At 35.5% G+C, this 15,035-nt stretch overlaps 1 protein-coding gene across 5 annotated transcripts in view; it reads right to left on the bottom strand.

Annotated features, from left to right (window-relative positions):
• Positions 1 to 15,035, bottom strand: part of JAK2 (Janus kinase 2) — a 168,274-nt gene that overhangs the window by 65,856 nt on the left and 87,383 nt on the right. For all 5 annotated transcript variants that reach the window (XM_024126771.3, XM_024126773.3, XM_055087198.1 and 2 more), the window contains 2 exons: positions 13,898 to 14,021; positions 5,824 to 5,941 (listed from right to left, as the gene is read on the bottom strand). In XM_024126771.3, coding sequence (XP_023982539.1) covers positions 5,824 to 5,941; positions 13,898 to 14,021 — 242 coding nt within the window. The remainder of the gene's footprint in view (positions 1 to 5,823; positions 5,942 to 13,897; positions 14,022 to 15,035) is intronic.

Raw genomic sequence — 15,035 nt, 5'->3', positions numbered from 1 at the left:
CAATGGAAAAAAGTCTCTTCAGCAAGTGGTGTTGGGAAAGTTGGACAGCTGCATGTCAATCAATGAAATTAGAAGACACCCTCACACTGTGTACACAAATAAACTCAAAATGGCTTAAAGACTTAAATATAAGACATGATACCAGGGCTTCCCTGGTGGTGCAGTGGTTGCGAGTCCAACTGCCGATGCAGGGGACACGGGTTCGTGCCCCGGTCCAGAAGATCCCACATGCCGCGGAGCAGCTGGGCCCGTGAGCCATGGCCGCTGAGCCTGTGCTTCTGGAGCCTGTGCTCCGCAACGGGAGAGGCCACAACAGTGAGAGGCCAGCATACCACACACAAAAAAATAATAATAAATAAATAAAAGACATGATACCAGAAAACTCCTAGCAGAGAACACAGGCAAAACATTCTCTGACATAAATCATACCAATGGTCAGTTTACCAAGGCAATAGAAATAAAAGCAAAAACAAACAACTGGGACCTAGTCCAAACTTACAAGCTTTTACATAGCAAAGGAAACCATAACACGATGAAAAGACAACCTGCAGAATGGGAGAAAATACCTGCAAATGATGTGACAAGCAAAGGCTTAATTTCCAAAATATACAAACAGCTCATACAATTCAATAACAACAAAACAAATAACCTAATTGAAAAATGGGCAGAAGATATAAATAGACATTTCTCCAAAGAAGACATTCAGATGGCCAACAGGCACATGAACAGATGCTCCACATCATTAATTGTGAGAGAAATGCAAATCGAAACTACGAGATACCACCTCACACTTGTCAGACTAGCTATCATTAAAAAGTCTACAAATAACAAATGCTGGAGAGGATGCAGAGAAAAGGGAACCCTCCTACACTGTTGGAGGGAATGTAAGTTGGTGCAGCCACTATGGAGAACAGTATGGAGGCACCTCAAAAAACTAAAAATAGAGTTGCCATTATGATCCAGCAATCCCACTCCTGGCATATATCTGGAAAAAACTATAATTCAAAAAGGTACATGCATCCCTATGTTCACAGCAGCTCTATTCACAATAGCCAAGACATGTAAACAACCTAAAAGTCCATCAACAGATGAATGGATAAAGAAGATGTGGTACATATATACAATGGAATACTATTCAGCCATAAAAATGAATGAAATAATGCCATTTGCAGCAACGTGGATGGATCTAGAGATTATCATAGGAGTGAAGTAAGTCACACCACCTAGAGTAATGAAAATAATAACAAAAATAAACAAATGGACCTAATTAAACTTAAAATCTTATACACAGAAAAGAAAACCATAAACAAAATGAAAAGACAACCCTCAGAATAGGAGAAAATATTTGCAAACGAAGCAACCAACAAGGGATTAATCTCCAAAATATACAAATAGCTCATGCAGATCAATATCAAAAAAAACCCACAAACAACCCAATTGAAAAATGGGCAGAAGATCAAAATAGATATTTCTCCAAATAAGACATACGGACGGCCAGAAAACACATGAAAAATGCTCAGCGTTAATTATTGGAGAAATGCAAATCAAAACTACAATGAGGGAGGCTTCCCTGGTGGCGCAGTGGTTGAGAATCTGCCTGCCGATGCAGGGGACACGGGTTCGAGCCCTGGTCTGGGAAGATCCCACATGCCGCAGAGCAACTAGGCCTGTGAGCCACAACTACTGAGCCTGTGCGTCTAGAGCCTGTGCCCCGCAACAAGAGAGGCTGCGATAGTGAAAGGCCTGCGCGCCGCAATGAAGAGTGGCCTCCGCTTGCCGCAACTAGAGAAAGCCCTCGCATGAAACGAAGAGCCAACACAGCCAAAAATAAATATAAATACATAAATAAAAAAATCCTTCCCTCTACTTTAAAAAAAAAACAAAACTACAATGAGGTATCACCTCATACCAGTCAAAATGGCCATCATCAAAAAATCTACAATCAATGCTGGAGAGGGTGTGGAGAAAAGGGAACCCTCCTACACTGTTGGTGGGAATATAAATTGGTACAGGCACTATGGAGAACAGTATGGAGGTTCCTTAAAAAACTAAAAACAGAGCTACCATAAGCCAGCAATCCCACTCCTGGGCATATATCCAGAAAAAACCATAATTCAAAAGGATGCATGCACCCCGATGTTCACTGCAGCACTGTTTACAATAGCCAGGACATGGAAGCAACCTGAACGTCCACTGACAGAGGAATGGATAAAGAAGATGTGGTACATATATACAACAAAATATTACTCAGCCATAAAAAGGAACAAAATAATGCCATTTGCAGTGACATGGATGGATCTGGAGATTGTCATACAGAGTGAAGTAAGTCAGAAAGAGAAAGACAAATATCGTATAGCATCGCTTGTAAGTGGAATCTAGAAAAATGATACAGATGTGCTTATTTGCAAAGCAGAAACAGAGTCACAGATGTAGAAAACAAACTTATGGTTACCAAGGGGTGGGGGGGTGGGATGAACTGGGAGATTGGGACTGACATATATACACTACTATATATAAAATAGATAACTAATGAGAACCTACTATATAGCACAGGGAACTCTACTCAGTGCTCTGTGGTGAACTAAATGGGAAGGGAATCTAAAAAAGAGTGGATATATGTATATGTATAACTGATTTATTTTGCTATGCAGCAGAAACTAACACAACATTGTAAAGCAATATACTCCAATAAAAAATTTTTTAAAAAGTGAAGTCAGGGGCTTCCCTGGTGGCGCAGTGGTTGAGAATCTGCCTGTTAATGCAGGGGACACGGGTTCAAGCCCTGGTCTGGGAAGATCTCACATGCCGCGGAGCAACTAGGCCCATGAACCACAACTACTGAGCCTGCACGTCTGGAGCCTGTGCTCCGCAACAAGAGAGGCTGCAATAGTGAGAGGCCCGCGCACCACGATGAGGAGTGGCCCCCGCTTGCCACAACTAGAGAAAGCCCTCGCACAGAAATGAAGACCCAACACAGCAAAAATAAACAAATTAATAAATTAATAAACTCCTGCCCCCAACATCTCCTTTAAAAAAAAAAAAAAGTGAAGTCAGAAAAAGACAAATATCATATGATATCACTTATATGTGGAATCTAAAATATGACACAAATGAACTTATGTATGAAACAGAAACAGACTCACATAGAGAACAACATGTGGTTGCCAAGTGGGGGGGTGAGGGAGGGATGGAGTGGGAGTCTGGGGTTAGGATATGCAAACTAGTATATATAGAATGGATAAATAACAAGGTCCTACTGTACAGCACAGGGAACTATATTCAATATCCTGTGATAAACCATAATTGAAAAGAATATAAAAAAATGTAAATATTATATATATATAAATGAATCACTTTGCTGTTCAGCAGAAATTAACACAACATTGTAAATCAAATATACTTCAATTTTTAAAAATTATTTCAAAATGAATCAGACCTAAATATAAGAGCTAAAACCATAAAATATAAAAAAATAAAGGGGGAAAGCTTCATAATACTGGATTTGGGAATGACTTCTTGGATTTGACACCAAAAGCACAGATAACAAAAGAAAAAATAGATAAACTGCATTACATCAAAACTTAAAATGTTTGTGCATCACAGGACACAATCAACAGTGAAAAGGCAACTCAAGGAATGAGAGAAAATATTTGCAAATCATGTATCTGATAAGATGTTAATAACCAGAACACAGAGAGAGCACACAGAACTAGACAACAAAAAAACAATCTGATTAAAAAATGGGCAAAAAGGGGCTTCCCTGGTGGCGCAGCGGTTGCGCGTCCGCCTGCCGATGCAGGGGAACCGGGTTCGCGCCCCGGTCTGGGAGGATCCCACATGCCGCGGAGCGGCTGGGCCCGTGAGCCATGGCCGCTGAGCCTGCGCGTCCGGAGCCTGTCCTCCACAACGGGAGAGGCCACAGCAGAGGGAGGCCCGCATACCACAAAAAAAAAAAAAAAAAAAAAAAAAAAAAAAAAAAAGGGCAAAAGACTTGAATGGAAATTTCCCCAAAGAAAATATAAAAATGGCCAATAAGCTTATTTTAAAAATATGCTAAATCACTAATCATTAAGGAAATGCAAATCAAAACCACAACGAGATACCACTTCACACCTATCAGAATGGCCTTCATCAAAAAAGCAGAAAGTAAGTGTTGGTGAGGATGTGGAATGCTGTGTGCTGCTGGTAATAATGTAAAACGGTGCTGCTGCTATGGAAAGCAGTATGGCAGTTCCTCAAAAAAATTAAAAATAGAACTACCATATCATCTAGTAATCCCACTTCTGGATAGATATCCAAAAGAACTGAAAGTAGGGTCTCAGAGAGATATCTGTACACCCATGTTCATTGCAGTATTATTCATAAGAGCCAAAAGGTAGAAGCAACCCAACTATCCAACAAGAGATGAATGGGTAAACAAAATGTGGTACATACAATAGAATATTATTCAACCTTAAAAAGGAAGGAGGGCTTCCCTGGTGGCGCAGTGGTTGAGAGTCTGCCTGCCAACGCAGGGGAAACGGGTTTGTGCCCTGGTCCAGGAGGATCCCACATACCGTGGAGCGGCTGGGCCCGTGAGCCATGGCCACTGAGCCTGCGCGTCCGGAGCCTGTGCTCCACAACGGGAGAGGCCACAACAGTGAGAGGCCCGCGTACCGCCAAAAAAAAAAAAAAAAAAAAAAAAAAGGAGGGAGATTCTGACACATGCTACAACATGGATGAATCCTGAAGACATTATGGTAAGAGAAATAAGCCAGTCGCAAAAGAGTAAATACTGTATAATTCCACTTATATGAGCTACCTGGAATAAGCAAATTCATAGAGACAGAAAGTAGAAAGGTGTATGCCAGGGGTCAGGAGAAGAGGGGAATGAGGAGTTATTTTTTAATGGGTATAAAGTTTCAATTTAGGACGATGAAAAATGTTCTGGAGATGGATGGTGGTAATGGCTGCAGAACAATATGAATGTACTGAATTAATGCCACTGATTTGACCACTTATAAATGGTTAAAATAGTAAATTTTATTAAGTATTTTTTACCCCCTCACACACAAAAAAGTTGGTTGCTCTCATATTGCAAAAGAGAAATATTTTTCAATTTGTTGCTCACAAACTGAACTAGCCCTACTACACATGTTAGAAATGTGAGCTATGAGGATCTGTGAGGTTATTTCCCATGATATTAGCAGATCTGATTTAGAACTCCTTGATCTGATACCTTGGGGATATCAAGAATGTATCTTTACACAAAAGCACTAATCAAGGCAACAGATAAAAGCATTTAAAAATGTTCAAAAACACCACAAAAATTTAACAATATTAATAAACAACTGGAACACAGTTCTCAGACTAAGTATCAACAACCAGCCACCCTCCTACGAGGGGCTACACAAACTACTGTAGTTCACTTTTTATGCAATTACTTACTTTCTTCACATTTCACGGCCCACTAATTAAGTCTGAAATTGTTTAGGAATTTAAAAAAAATTTTCTCTAAAGAAATTTCACTGTCCTATATTCCAGCCACTTAGGTCTACATGAATCATGTTGTAAAACTCAGTCTAAACTTGTGAAATCCTTAAAATGATCTAAAGCACTAAAATAAAAAGAAAATTCAAAAGGGGCAATTCTAGGAATCTTTATAAGATAGAGTCTATTATCCATAAACCATGGGATTAAAAATTAGTGATAAAAGACTCAATTTTGTTACCTCTCTGCACCTGCTATACAGACAGAACATCAATTTTCCCATATGTGAATATTTTTCTGATTAAGAGATACATTTACATGGCCAGATATTTATCAGTTAACACATGTACATACCTGAGCAAAAAGGTAAGACATGACAAAGTCATCAAGAAGAGGAGCTTCAGCACCTCGAGATATTCCATGCCTATAGGTTCTGTTGCTGCCATTACAATACCAGTAAGGAAAGTAAAATCTACAAGACAATTAAAACAATCAGTCAGCCTCCAACAGTTCTAATATAAACATACTGTATATATATATAACCACTTCCGATCTACCAAAAGGTATTATCCCATAATCAGAAAACACAACTAACAGTGTTAAATACAAAGTGAGGACAAAAGGAAATATGGGTAAAGCCATGGTAAGAATACAGCCAGAAAATACAAGAAACACTAAGTTTAAAATCCATATTCTGCCTTCTTCCATGAACAGAACATAGAAGCAAATAATAGAAAATAGAGAAATGTAGAAATAAAACATTAACAAAAACAATTTTAGCATGGACACCAGGGGGGAAAGAGGGGGGGATGGTAGTGGTGGGATGAATTGAGAGATTGGGAATGACATATATACACTAATATGTATAAAATAGATAATTAATAAGAAACTGCTGTATTAAAAAATAAAATAAAATTCAAAAAAAATTTTAATGTAATTCTAGGAACATCAGTAGAGGAATCTGAAAATGCTAATTTGGTGTGAAAACAAATAATTGCTTCTTCTTTAAAGAAACAGAGATTACATAAAAAAGAATGAAATAATGCCATTTGCAGCTACATGGACAGACCTAGAGATTATCATATTAAGCGAAGCCAGTCAGAAAGAGAAAGACAAATACCATATGATATCACTTATCTGTGGAATCTAAAATATGACACAAATGAACTTATCTATGAAACAGAAACAGACTCACAGACATAGACAACAGACTTGTGGTCACCAAAGGGGAAGGGGAGTGGGGGAGGGTTGGACTGTGAGTTTGGGGTTAGCAGATGCAAACTAGTATATATAGAATGGATAAACAAGGTCCTACTATATAGCACAGGGATATTCAATATCCTGTAATAAGCTATAATGGAAAAGAATATGAAAAAGAATATATGTAAATATGTATAACTGAATCACTTTACTGTACACAAGAAACTAACACAACACTGTAAATCAACTATACTTCAGTTAAAAAAAAATGGAAGTTACAAACTTGTCCTTCAGAGAAACAAACAAAAAAATTCTATATTGCTTTTTTAATTTACAGCTCTACTGAGATATAATTCACATAAAGTTCACTCATTTAAAGTATACAATTCAATGTTTTTAGTATATTCAAAGCACTGTACAAACATCACCACAACCTAACTTTAGAACATCTTTATCTCCCATAAAAGAAATTCCCTACCCAAGCCACCCTTATCTACTCCTCAGCCCTAAGTTACCACTAGTCTACCTCGATAAATTTGTCCATTCTGGATATTTTATATAAATGGAATCATATAATATGTGGCTTTTTCTACCTTCTTTCACTTAGCATAATGTTTTTTACAGCAGTATCAGTACTTCATTTCTTTTTATTGCCCAATTAAATTCCCATTGTACGGATGGATATACCACATTTTGCTTAACCATTCATGACTTCATGGACATTTGGTTTGTTTCCATCTTTTTGCTATTGTGAATAATGTTGCTATGAATAATCATATATAAGTTTTTTTTTCCTGTGGATGTGTTTTCATTTCTCTTGCATATATACCTAGGGTGGCATTGCTGAATCATATGATAATTCTATGTTTATCTTTTAAAGGAGTACCCAAACTGTCTTTCAAAGCAGCTGCTCTGTTTTATACTTCTGACAACAATGTATGAGTGTCCCAGTAGGTCACATCCTTGCCAACACTTGGGTGGAGAGTTTAGCTAAGTTACTCTATGGTGCTGCTGACTCAGCATTCATTTTGTTTCATCAAGAGTCCTGTAGTGACCTTAAACTGACATTAGCTCCCACACAAACGCATGCCCTAGAGAACAACTTGCAGAGTCACAAGCAAATGTAAGTTCCTTATATGACTTCCCCAACAGCCTCTGTGATCAATAGTCATCCCTGCCTCCCAGTGACTAGTCCTATGCACCTCTTCAATTAAATCCCTACGTGGCTTACCAAAACCCAACTCTTGAATTGACCAGTCTGGCCTTAGTCCAGGAACCACAAGGCACTCTACACCTAAACCCTAATAAAGGCACGTGCTCCAGGTCCTGACTCTCTCTATCTGCACTGTGCCTTGACCTCTCCATGTGACCCCTTAAGGCATGCGGGTACTTCCTCAAGAACCTGTGAGTAATAAACTTTTTTCTACTTCAATTCCTCTTGTAGTCTGTTGTTGAAATGTGGCTCACCATCTGGCACCCTATGTTCCACTTAATAAGAGGTAATTTGATTTGACAATTTTTTTTTTTAATCTTTTGGCCACATCGCACAGCACGTGGGATCTTAGTTCCCCAACCAGGGATCGAACCCGTGCCCCCTGCATTGGCAGCATGGAGTCTTAACCACTGGACCACCAGGGAAGTCCCTAATTTGACAAATTTATAACAATGTGTTATCGTCCATCTTTTTAATGCTTGCCATCCTAGTGGGTAAAATGATATCCCATTGTGGTTTTGATTTACATTTCTCTAATGAATAAAGATGTTGAGTATCTTTTCACATGCTTATTGATCATTTGTATGTTTTGTTTAGAGAAAGGGCTATTCAAAACTTTGCCCCTATTTTAATTGTGTTAGTTGTCACTGTACTGAACTGTAAGAGTTCTTTATATATTCTGGATATAAAACATCTGTCAGATATATAATTTACAAACATTTTTCTTCCATTCTATGGGTTGTCTTTTCACATTCTTGTCAGTATCCTTTGATGCACAAACATATACTTTGATGAATCCCAATTAACTTATTTTTCTTTTGTTGCTTAGGCTTTTGGTGCCCTATTGAAGTCACTGCCTAATTTAAGTACACAAATACATGATCCTGTTTTCTCCTAAGAAATTATAGTTTTAGCTCTTAGATTTAGGTCTATGATACATTTTAAGTTACCTTTTTGTAAACAGTGTGAGTTGTCTAAATTCATTACTTTACATGTGGATATTCAGTTGTCCCGGCACCAGTTGTTGAAAAGATTATTCTTTCCCCATGAATTGTCTTGGCACCCTTGTCTAAAGTCTATTACCATAATATGAGAGATTATTTTTGGACTTTCAATTTTACTCCATTAATCTATTATCTAACCTTAAGTCAGCACCACACTGTCTTGATTACTATGGTTGTGGATGAAGTTTTGAAATAAGTGTGAATCCTCTAACTTTGTTCTTTTTCAAGACTGTTTTGGCTTTTCCAAGTCCCTTTGATTTTTTATGAATTTTATGACAAATTTGTCAATTTCTGCAATAAAGATAGCTAGAATTTCAGTGGAGATTGCATTGAATATACAGATTAATTATGGGAACACTGCCATCTTAACAATATTGTCTTCCTATATTATCTTTCCATTTATTTAGGTGTTTCTCTAATTTCTTTCAATAATATTTTATATTTCTCAGTACACAAATTTTGCACTTCTTTTGTCAGGTTTATACCTAAGTATTCTTTTATGCTATGGTAAATGGAATTTTCTTAATTTCACATTTGTTCTATAATTGCTAGCATACAGAAATACAACTCATTTTGTATTTCTATCCTGTAACCGGGCTGAGCTCATTTATTAGTTCTAATAGTTTCTTAATTCCTTAGGATTTTTCATATACTAGATCATATCATCTGTGAACAGAGAGTTTTGCCACTTCTTTTCCAATATAGATGCCCTGTATTTCTTTCTCTTGCCTATTTTCCCTGGCTAGAATCTATGGTACAGTGTTAAATAGAAGTGGTGAGAGCAGATATTCGTGTCTTGTTCCTGATCTTTGGAAGAAAGCATTCAGCCTTTCACTATCAAGCATAAGGTTAGCTTTGGGTTTTTCACAGATGCCCTTTATCAGACTAAGTTCCCTTCCATTCTTATTATGTTTAATATTTTGATCACGATAGAATGTTGGATTTTGTCAAATGTTTTTCTCTGTGTCTATTAAGATGATCATAATATTTGATTCTTTATTCTACTAATATGGTACCTTATATTGATTGATTGATTTTCGTATGTTAAAGCAACCTTGCATTTCCTGGAGTAAATTCCATCTGGTCAATATTTAATTCTTTTTATATATTGCTGAATTTTGTTTGCTAGTATTTTCTTGATGATTTTTACAACTATGTTTATAAGGGATATTTGTCTATAGCTTTCTTTACTTTTAGATGTCTGTCTGGATTTGGTATCAGGGTAATGGTGAACTCACAGAATGAATTAGGAAGTGTTCCCTCCTTTTCACTTTTTGTGAATAACTCGTATCAACTCTTCCTTAAAAGTTTAATAGAATTACCATAAAGCCACTCGGGCCTGGGCTTTCCTTTGTGGAAAAGTTTTTTTAAATTATTAATTGAATTCCATTTCTTTACTTGTTAAGGTCTATTCAGACATTCTACTTCTTCCTTTGTCAGTTCTACAGTTTGTGTCTTTCTAAACATTTGTCCATTTCATTTGGTTATATAGTTTGTTGGCATACAGTTGTTCCTTATAATCCTTTTTATTTCTGTAAGGTCACAGTAATGTTACCTCTTTTATTCCTGATTTTAATAATTTAAGCTTCTCTCTTTTTATCTTGGTCAGTCTAGCTAAAGGTTTACTGATATTGTTGATCTTTTCAAAGAACCAACTTTTGGTTTCTTGATTTCCTCTGTTGTCTTCCTATTCTCTATTTCATTTATTTCTACTCTGATCTTTATTATCTCCTTCCTTCAACTTGATTTGAATTTAACTTACTCTTCTTTTTTGTACTTTGTTAAAGTGAAATGTTACTGCTTTGAGAACTTTTTTCTTTTTTAATATAGCCACTTATAGCTATGAATTTCCTTTAAGCATTGTTGTAGCTGCATACCATAAGTTTTGATATGATCCGTTTTCATTTTCAGTCATATCAAAGTATTTTCCATTTTCCTTTGTGATTTCTTCTCTGACCCCTCAGTTATTTAGAAGTGTGTTGTTAATTACCATGTATTTGTGAATTTTCCAGATCTCCTTCTGTTAATGATTCCTAATTTAATTCCACTGTGATCAGAGAACATACTTTGTATGACTTCAATCTTTGTAAATTTATTGAGATTCATTTTGTGGACTAACATATGATCTATCCTGGAGAATATTCCATATGTACTTGAAAATAACGTGTATTGTGCTGTGGTTGGGTACAGTGTTCTATATATGTATGTCTAGCTGGTTTACAGTGTTGGTCAAGTCTTCTATTTCCTTGCTGATCTTCTGTCTAGTTGTTCTGTATTACTGAAAGTGACGTATTGAAGTCTCCAACTATTATTGTTGAATTGTCTAGTTTTCCCTTTAATTCTTTCATTGCTGCTTCATTTATTTTGGAGATCTGTAGCTGGATCCAACTTATAACAATTTTAAACAAATGTTATTATGTTTCCTAACAGATTAACTCCTTGAAAATTAAAAAATGTCCCTCCTCTGTCTCTAGCAACAATATATATCTTAAAGTCAATTTTGTCTGATATTAATACAGCTACTCCGGCTCTCTTTCGGTTACTGAATGCCTGTTTTATCTTTTTCAATCCTTTACTTTCAAGTTATTTGTGTTTTTGAATGCAAAGTGTGCCTCTTATAGACAGCATGTAATTTATGTTTTTTTTTAAATTCAGTCCTCCAATCTCTGCCATTTGACCTGAGTGTTTAATTCGTTTACATTTAGGAAATTACTGTTAATAAAGTATTTATTATGTCTGTCATTTTGCTTCTATTAAGCTTTTTTTGGATTTTTTTGTTCATATATTCCTCCATTATTGCTATATTTTCTAGTGCATTACATACATTAAGTCTCTTGTTTTATATTTTACTACATAATTTTGATTTATTTTCATAGGAGTTTCCCAGAGGATTACAACAGACATTTTAACGTAAACAATCTAGTTCTTATTCATATCAACTTAATTTCAATAAAACACAGAAACTCTGTTCGATTCCCTTTATTCTATATTTGTCATACAAGTTACATCTTTATACATTATAAGCCCTCTAACACAGTTTTATAATTGTTGCTCTTTTATGTTGATTTTGAAATAACCCATAAATATGTAATAAAAGAAAAGAAGAATAGCCTCTGAACAAAAGGCAGGTGGAATTTTTTTTTTATTATATAAAATCTCCTTTTGGGTAGTTTCTGGTTAGACTATCCTTGGAACTTTTGATTATAGGTAGCAATGGATATGTGCCCCCTTAGTTTAAAAATACGAGAAAGTCATGAATTTGATAAGGGACATATTTTTTAATTCTTAAGAAGAGGTCAGCTAACTATGGCTCACAGGCCCAATCTGGTCCACTACCAATTTTTATAAAGTTTTACTGGAACACAGTCATGGCCATTCATTTACTTACTGTCTATGGTTGCTTTCACACTATAATAATAGAGTTGAATAACTACAACAGAGACAGTATGGCCTACAATGCCTAAAATATTTACTATCTGGCTTCTTATAGAAAAAGACTGCAGACCACTGCTCTACAAACATTTTAAAATAAAAAGATATACTACTTGCTGATTGCAGAAAGTATCATAATTATAGAAAGTGATAAAGAAAATATTCTTAATAAGATACTGATATTTTGTGAAACATATACATATTACCCTGCTTCTTTAAACAACACAAATTGAAGTCTTAAAACCTGCGTAAGTCTTACATAACTTTGAATAGATTTAATCCTAGGTACCTTATGTTTTCTGTTGTTATTAGTCATTATTTTAAGTGACCTCTTTCTGTTTGTTTGTGGTGTATGGAAATAGTTAATTTTTTTTTTTTTGCGGTATGCAGGCCTCTCCCGTTGCGGAGCACAGGCTCCGGACGCGCAGGCTCAGCGGCCATGGCTCACAGGCCTCGCCGCTCCGCGGCATGTGGGATCCTCCCGGACCAGGGCACGAACCCGTGTCCCCCGCATCGGCAGGCGGACTCTCAACCACTGCGCCACCAGGGAAGCCCAAAATAGTTAATTTTTTAACATACTGATCACATAAATCTAGCCTTCTGCTGAATGGCTATTATTGATGCCTGTAGATTTGTTCATATTTTCTATGTTAACAATCATATCATCCCCAAATAATGTCTTTTTGTTTCTTTGTTCTCATTTATGAAATATTTTATTTATTTTTCCTGTCTTACTATACTGGTTAGGAACTCCACCAAAATCCTATATACAAGCAGTGATCACGGCTATCTTTGTTTTCTATACATCTTGTTCCTGATTTTAAAGAGAATGCTTCTAACATTTTACCATTTAAGAATATTATTTGTCACATGTTTTTTGCAGATATCCTTTGTCGTGGTAAGGATGCCTCTCTTAAGTCTTAGTTTATTAAGGTCTCCTTTTCTTTTCTTTTAAAAACATGAATGAGTCCATTTACTTTTTTACTATGCAACACTGACTCTGTATGGAATGGATCTATTTCATAAGAACCAGAGATCAAACTTATTTCTTTGTTTCATCCTTTTGAATGGAAAAGTACCTCTGGATTTCTCTAAATTGGTACTACATATTACCAAAGATTATCAAATAAAGTAACTTATAATTTGAGGTTGTAAATAATCACTGGCAAAATCTTATCTTTCCTTCACTTCAACTTAAAAAAAAGTTATTAAAAAGAAAAAATGTGAGATTACATATTATTGAACAAAACATCAAATTTCCTGGGAAACTATCAATATTCCAAACATTTAGGATTTTGCTAGTAAAGGCCACTCTTGCCCTGTTCAAAATTTAATTATAATCTTAAGTGGTAAAGTAGCATCTCATCAGGACAGCTTTATTCTCAGAGCATTCTAGTTAAAGAACATGTATGAACACTTTCTCTAGTGGGGAAAGAGAGTCTTAATTGAAGAAGATTAGATGCTAATTGGTTCTGGTCTCTCATATTAAAGACCTTGCAATTAAAAAATATGGTTGATAATTTCTCCCACTTTGCCCTTTTACTATTAAGTTAATTAGTTACTTTACTGGAGAGAGTACCTGACTCTGTAGAGTACATTGTGCCTGGTTGATTCATCTAAATGGAAGACGTGGTTGGGTGGATACCAGATCCTTTCTGTTTCATTCATTAAAGCAAACATACTATGATACACAGGTGTGATTCCTAGGAAAGAAGCAGAAAAAAGAATTATTAGATAGTGAAGTACATTTACATAACAGCTATAATCTGCAATGGGGCTGAAGTAACAACACTTAAAATCAGCACAAAATGCAGTAGCAGTCAAAATCTTCTTGTTCAACACGACTTACAACTGAATTCTTAATTAAATATATTTTTCCCCTATATTTTAAAACTTGATTGCTAGGATTCCTTCAAGCACATTATAAAATATATTTTATCTAGTTTTTTAGTTGTCCTGTACAGTAAGGTTGATTCAAAGTTACATGTGTTTTAAATAATAATGAGGGTACCAAATAACTAAAATATTTAGGAGTCATCAGATGCTTTAAAGAGAACAGTGAAACAGTTTTATATTTAAACGTCAAGTTTTACACAATATACTAGTCATTATATCCTCTGCACTATTTAAACTTACAACGAAAAACTTTAATCATCAACTTAAAATGCAAAAATTTTTTTCAAAGATATTTTAGGAGGTACATTAACAAAAGGCTGAAGGACAGTGGACTTTTAAAAAAACACACAGAACACCTAAGCCACACAATTAAATAATGCATATTATTTCCAAGCACATACAGAATATTCACACATACATACACCCAAACAAATAAATACCAATCATGTGGAGACTAAAAACAAGTCTCCAAAAATGCCAGAGAATGATCATACCATGTTTTCTAATCACACTTCAATTAAATCAGAAATTAATACTAAGGAAAAAAATTTTTAATCCTATATATTTGTAAACATAAGCCTCATAGGAAGTATGTTTTCTCTTGTGATGTTTTCATTATTTTCCACTGTAGGCAAAATGACACCAACTTGACACACTGACAACGAAGATTTAAATTTTTTATTTAAGTTATTAACATAACTGTCTACTCATAAATATGTAATAATTTCAATTAGTTATATATAAAAACATTATTCAGTAACAACATTGAAACTGTATCCTTGCATCATTTTTGAATTTACAAATACTTCTAAATATCTCAC

This window comes from Physeter macrocephalus, chromosome 9, assembly GCF_002837175.3.
Source record: "Physeter macrocephalus isolate SW-GA chromosome 9, ASM283717v5, whole genome shotgun sequence".
In the NCBI taxonomy this organism is placed as follows: Eukaryota; Metazoa; Chordata; class Mammalia; order Artiodactyla; family Physeteridae; genus Physeter; species Physeter macrocephalus.
Note: the sequence above shows the minus strand (reverse complement) of the source record. Positions and strands in the feature narration are given on the sequence as shown.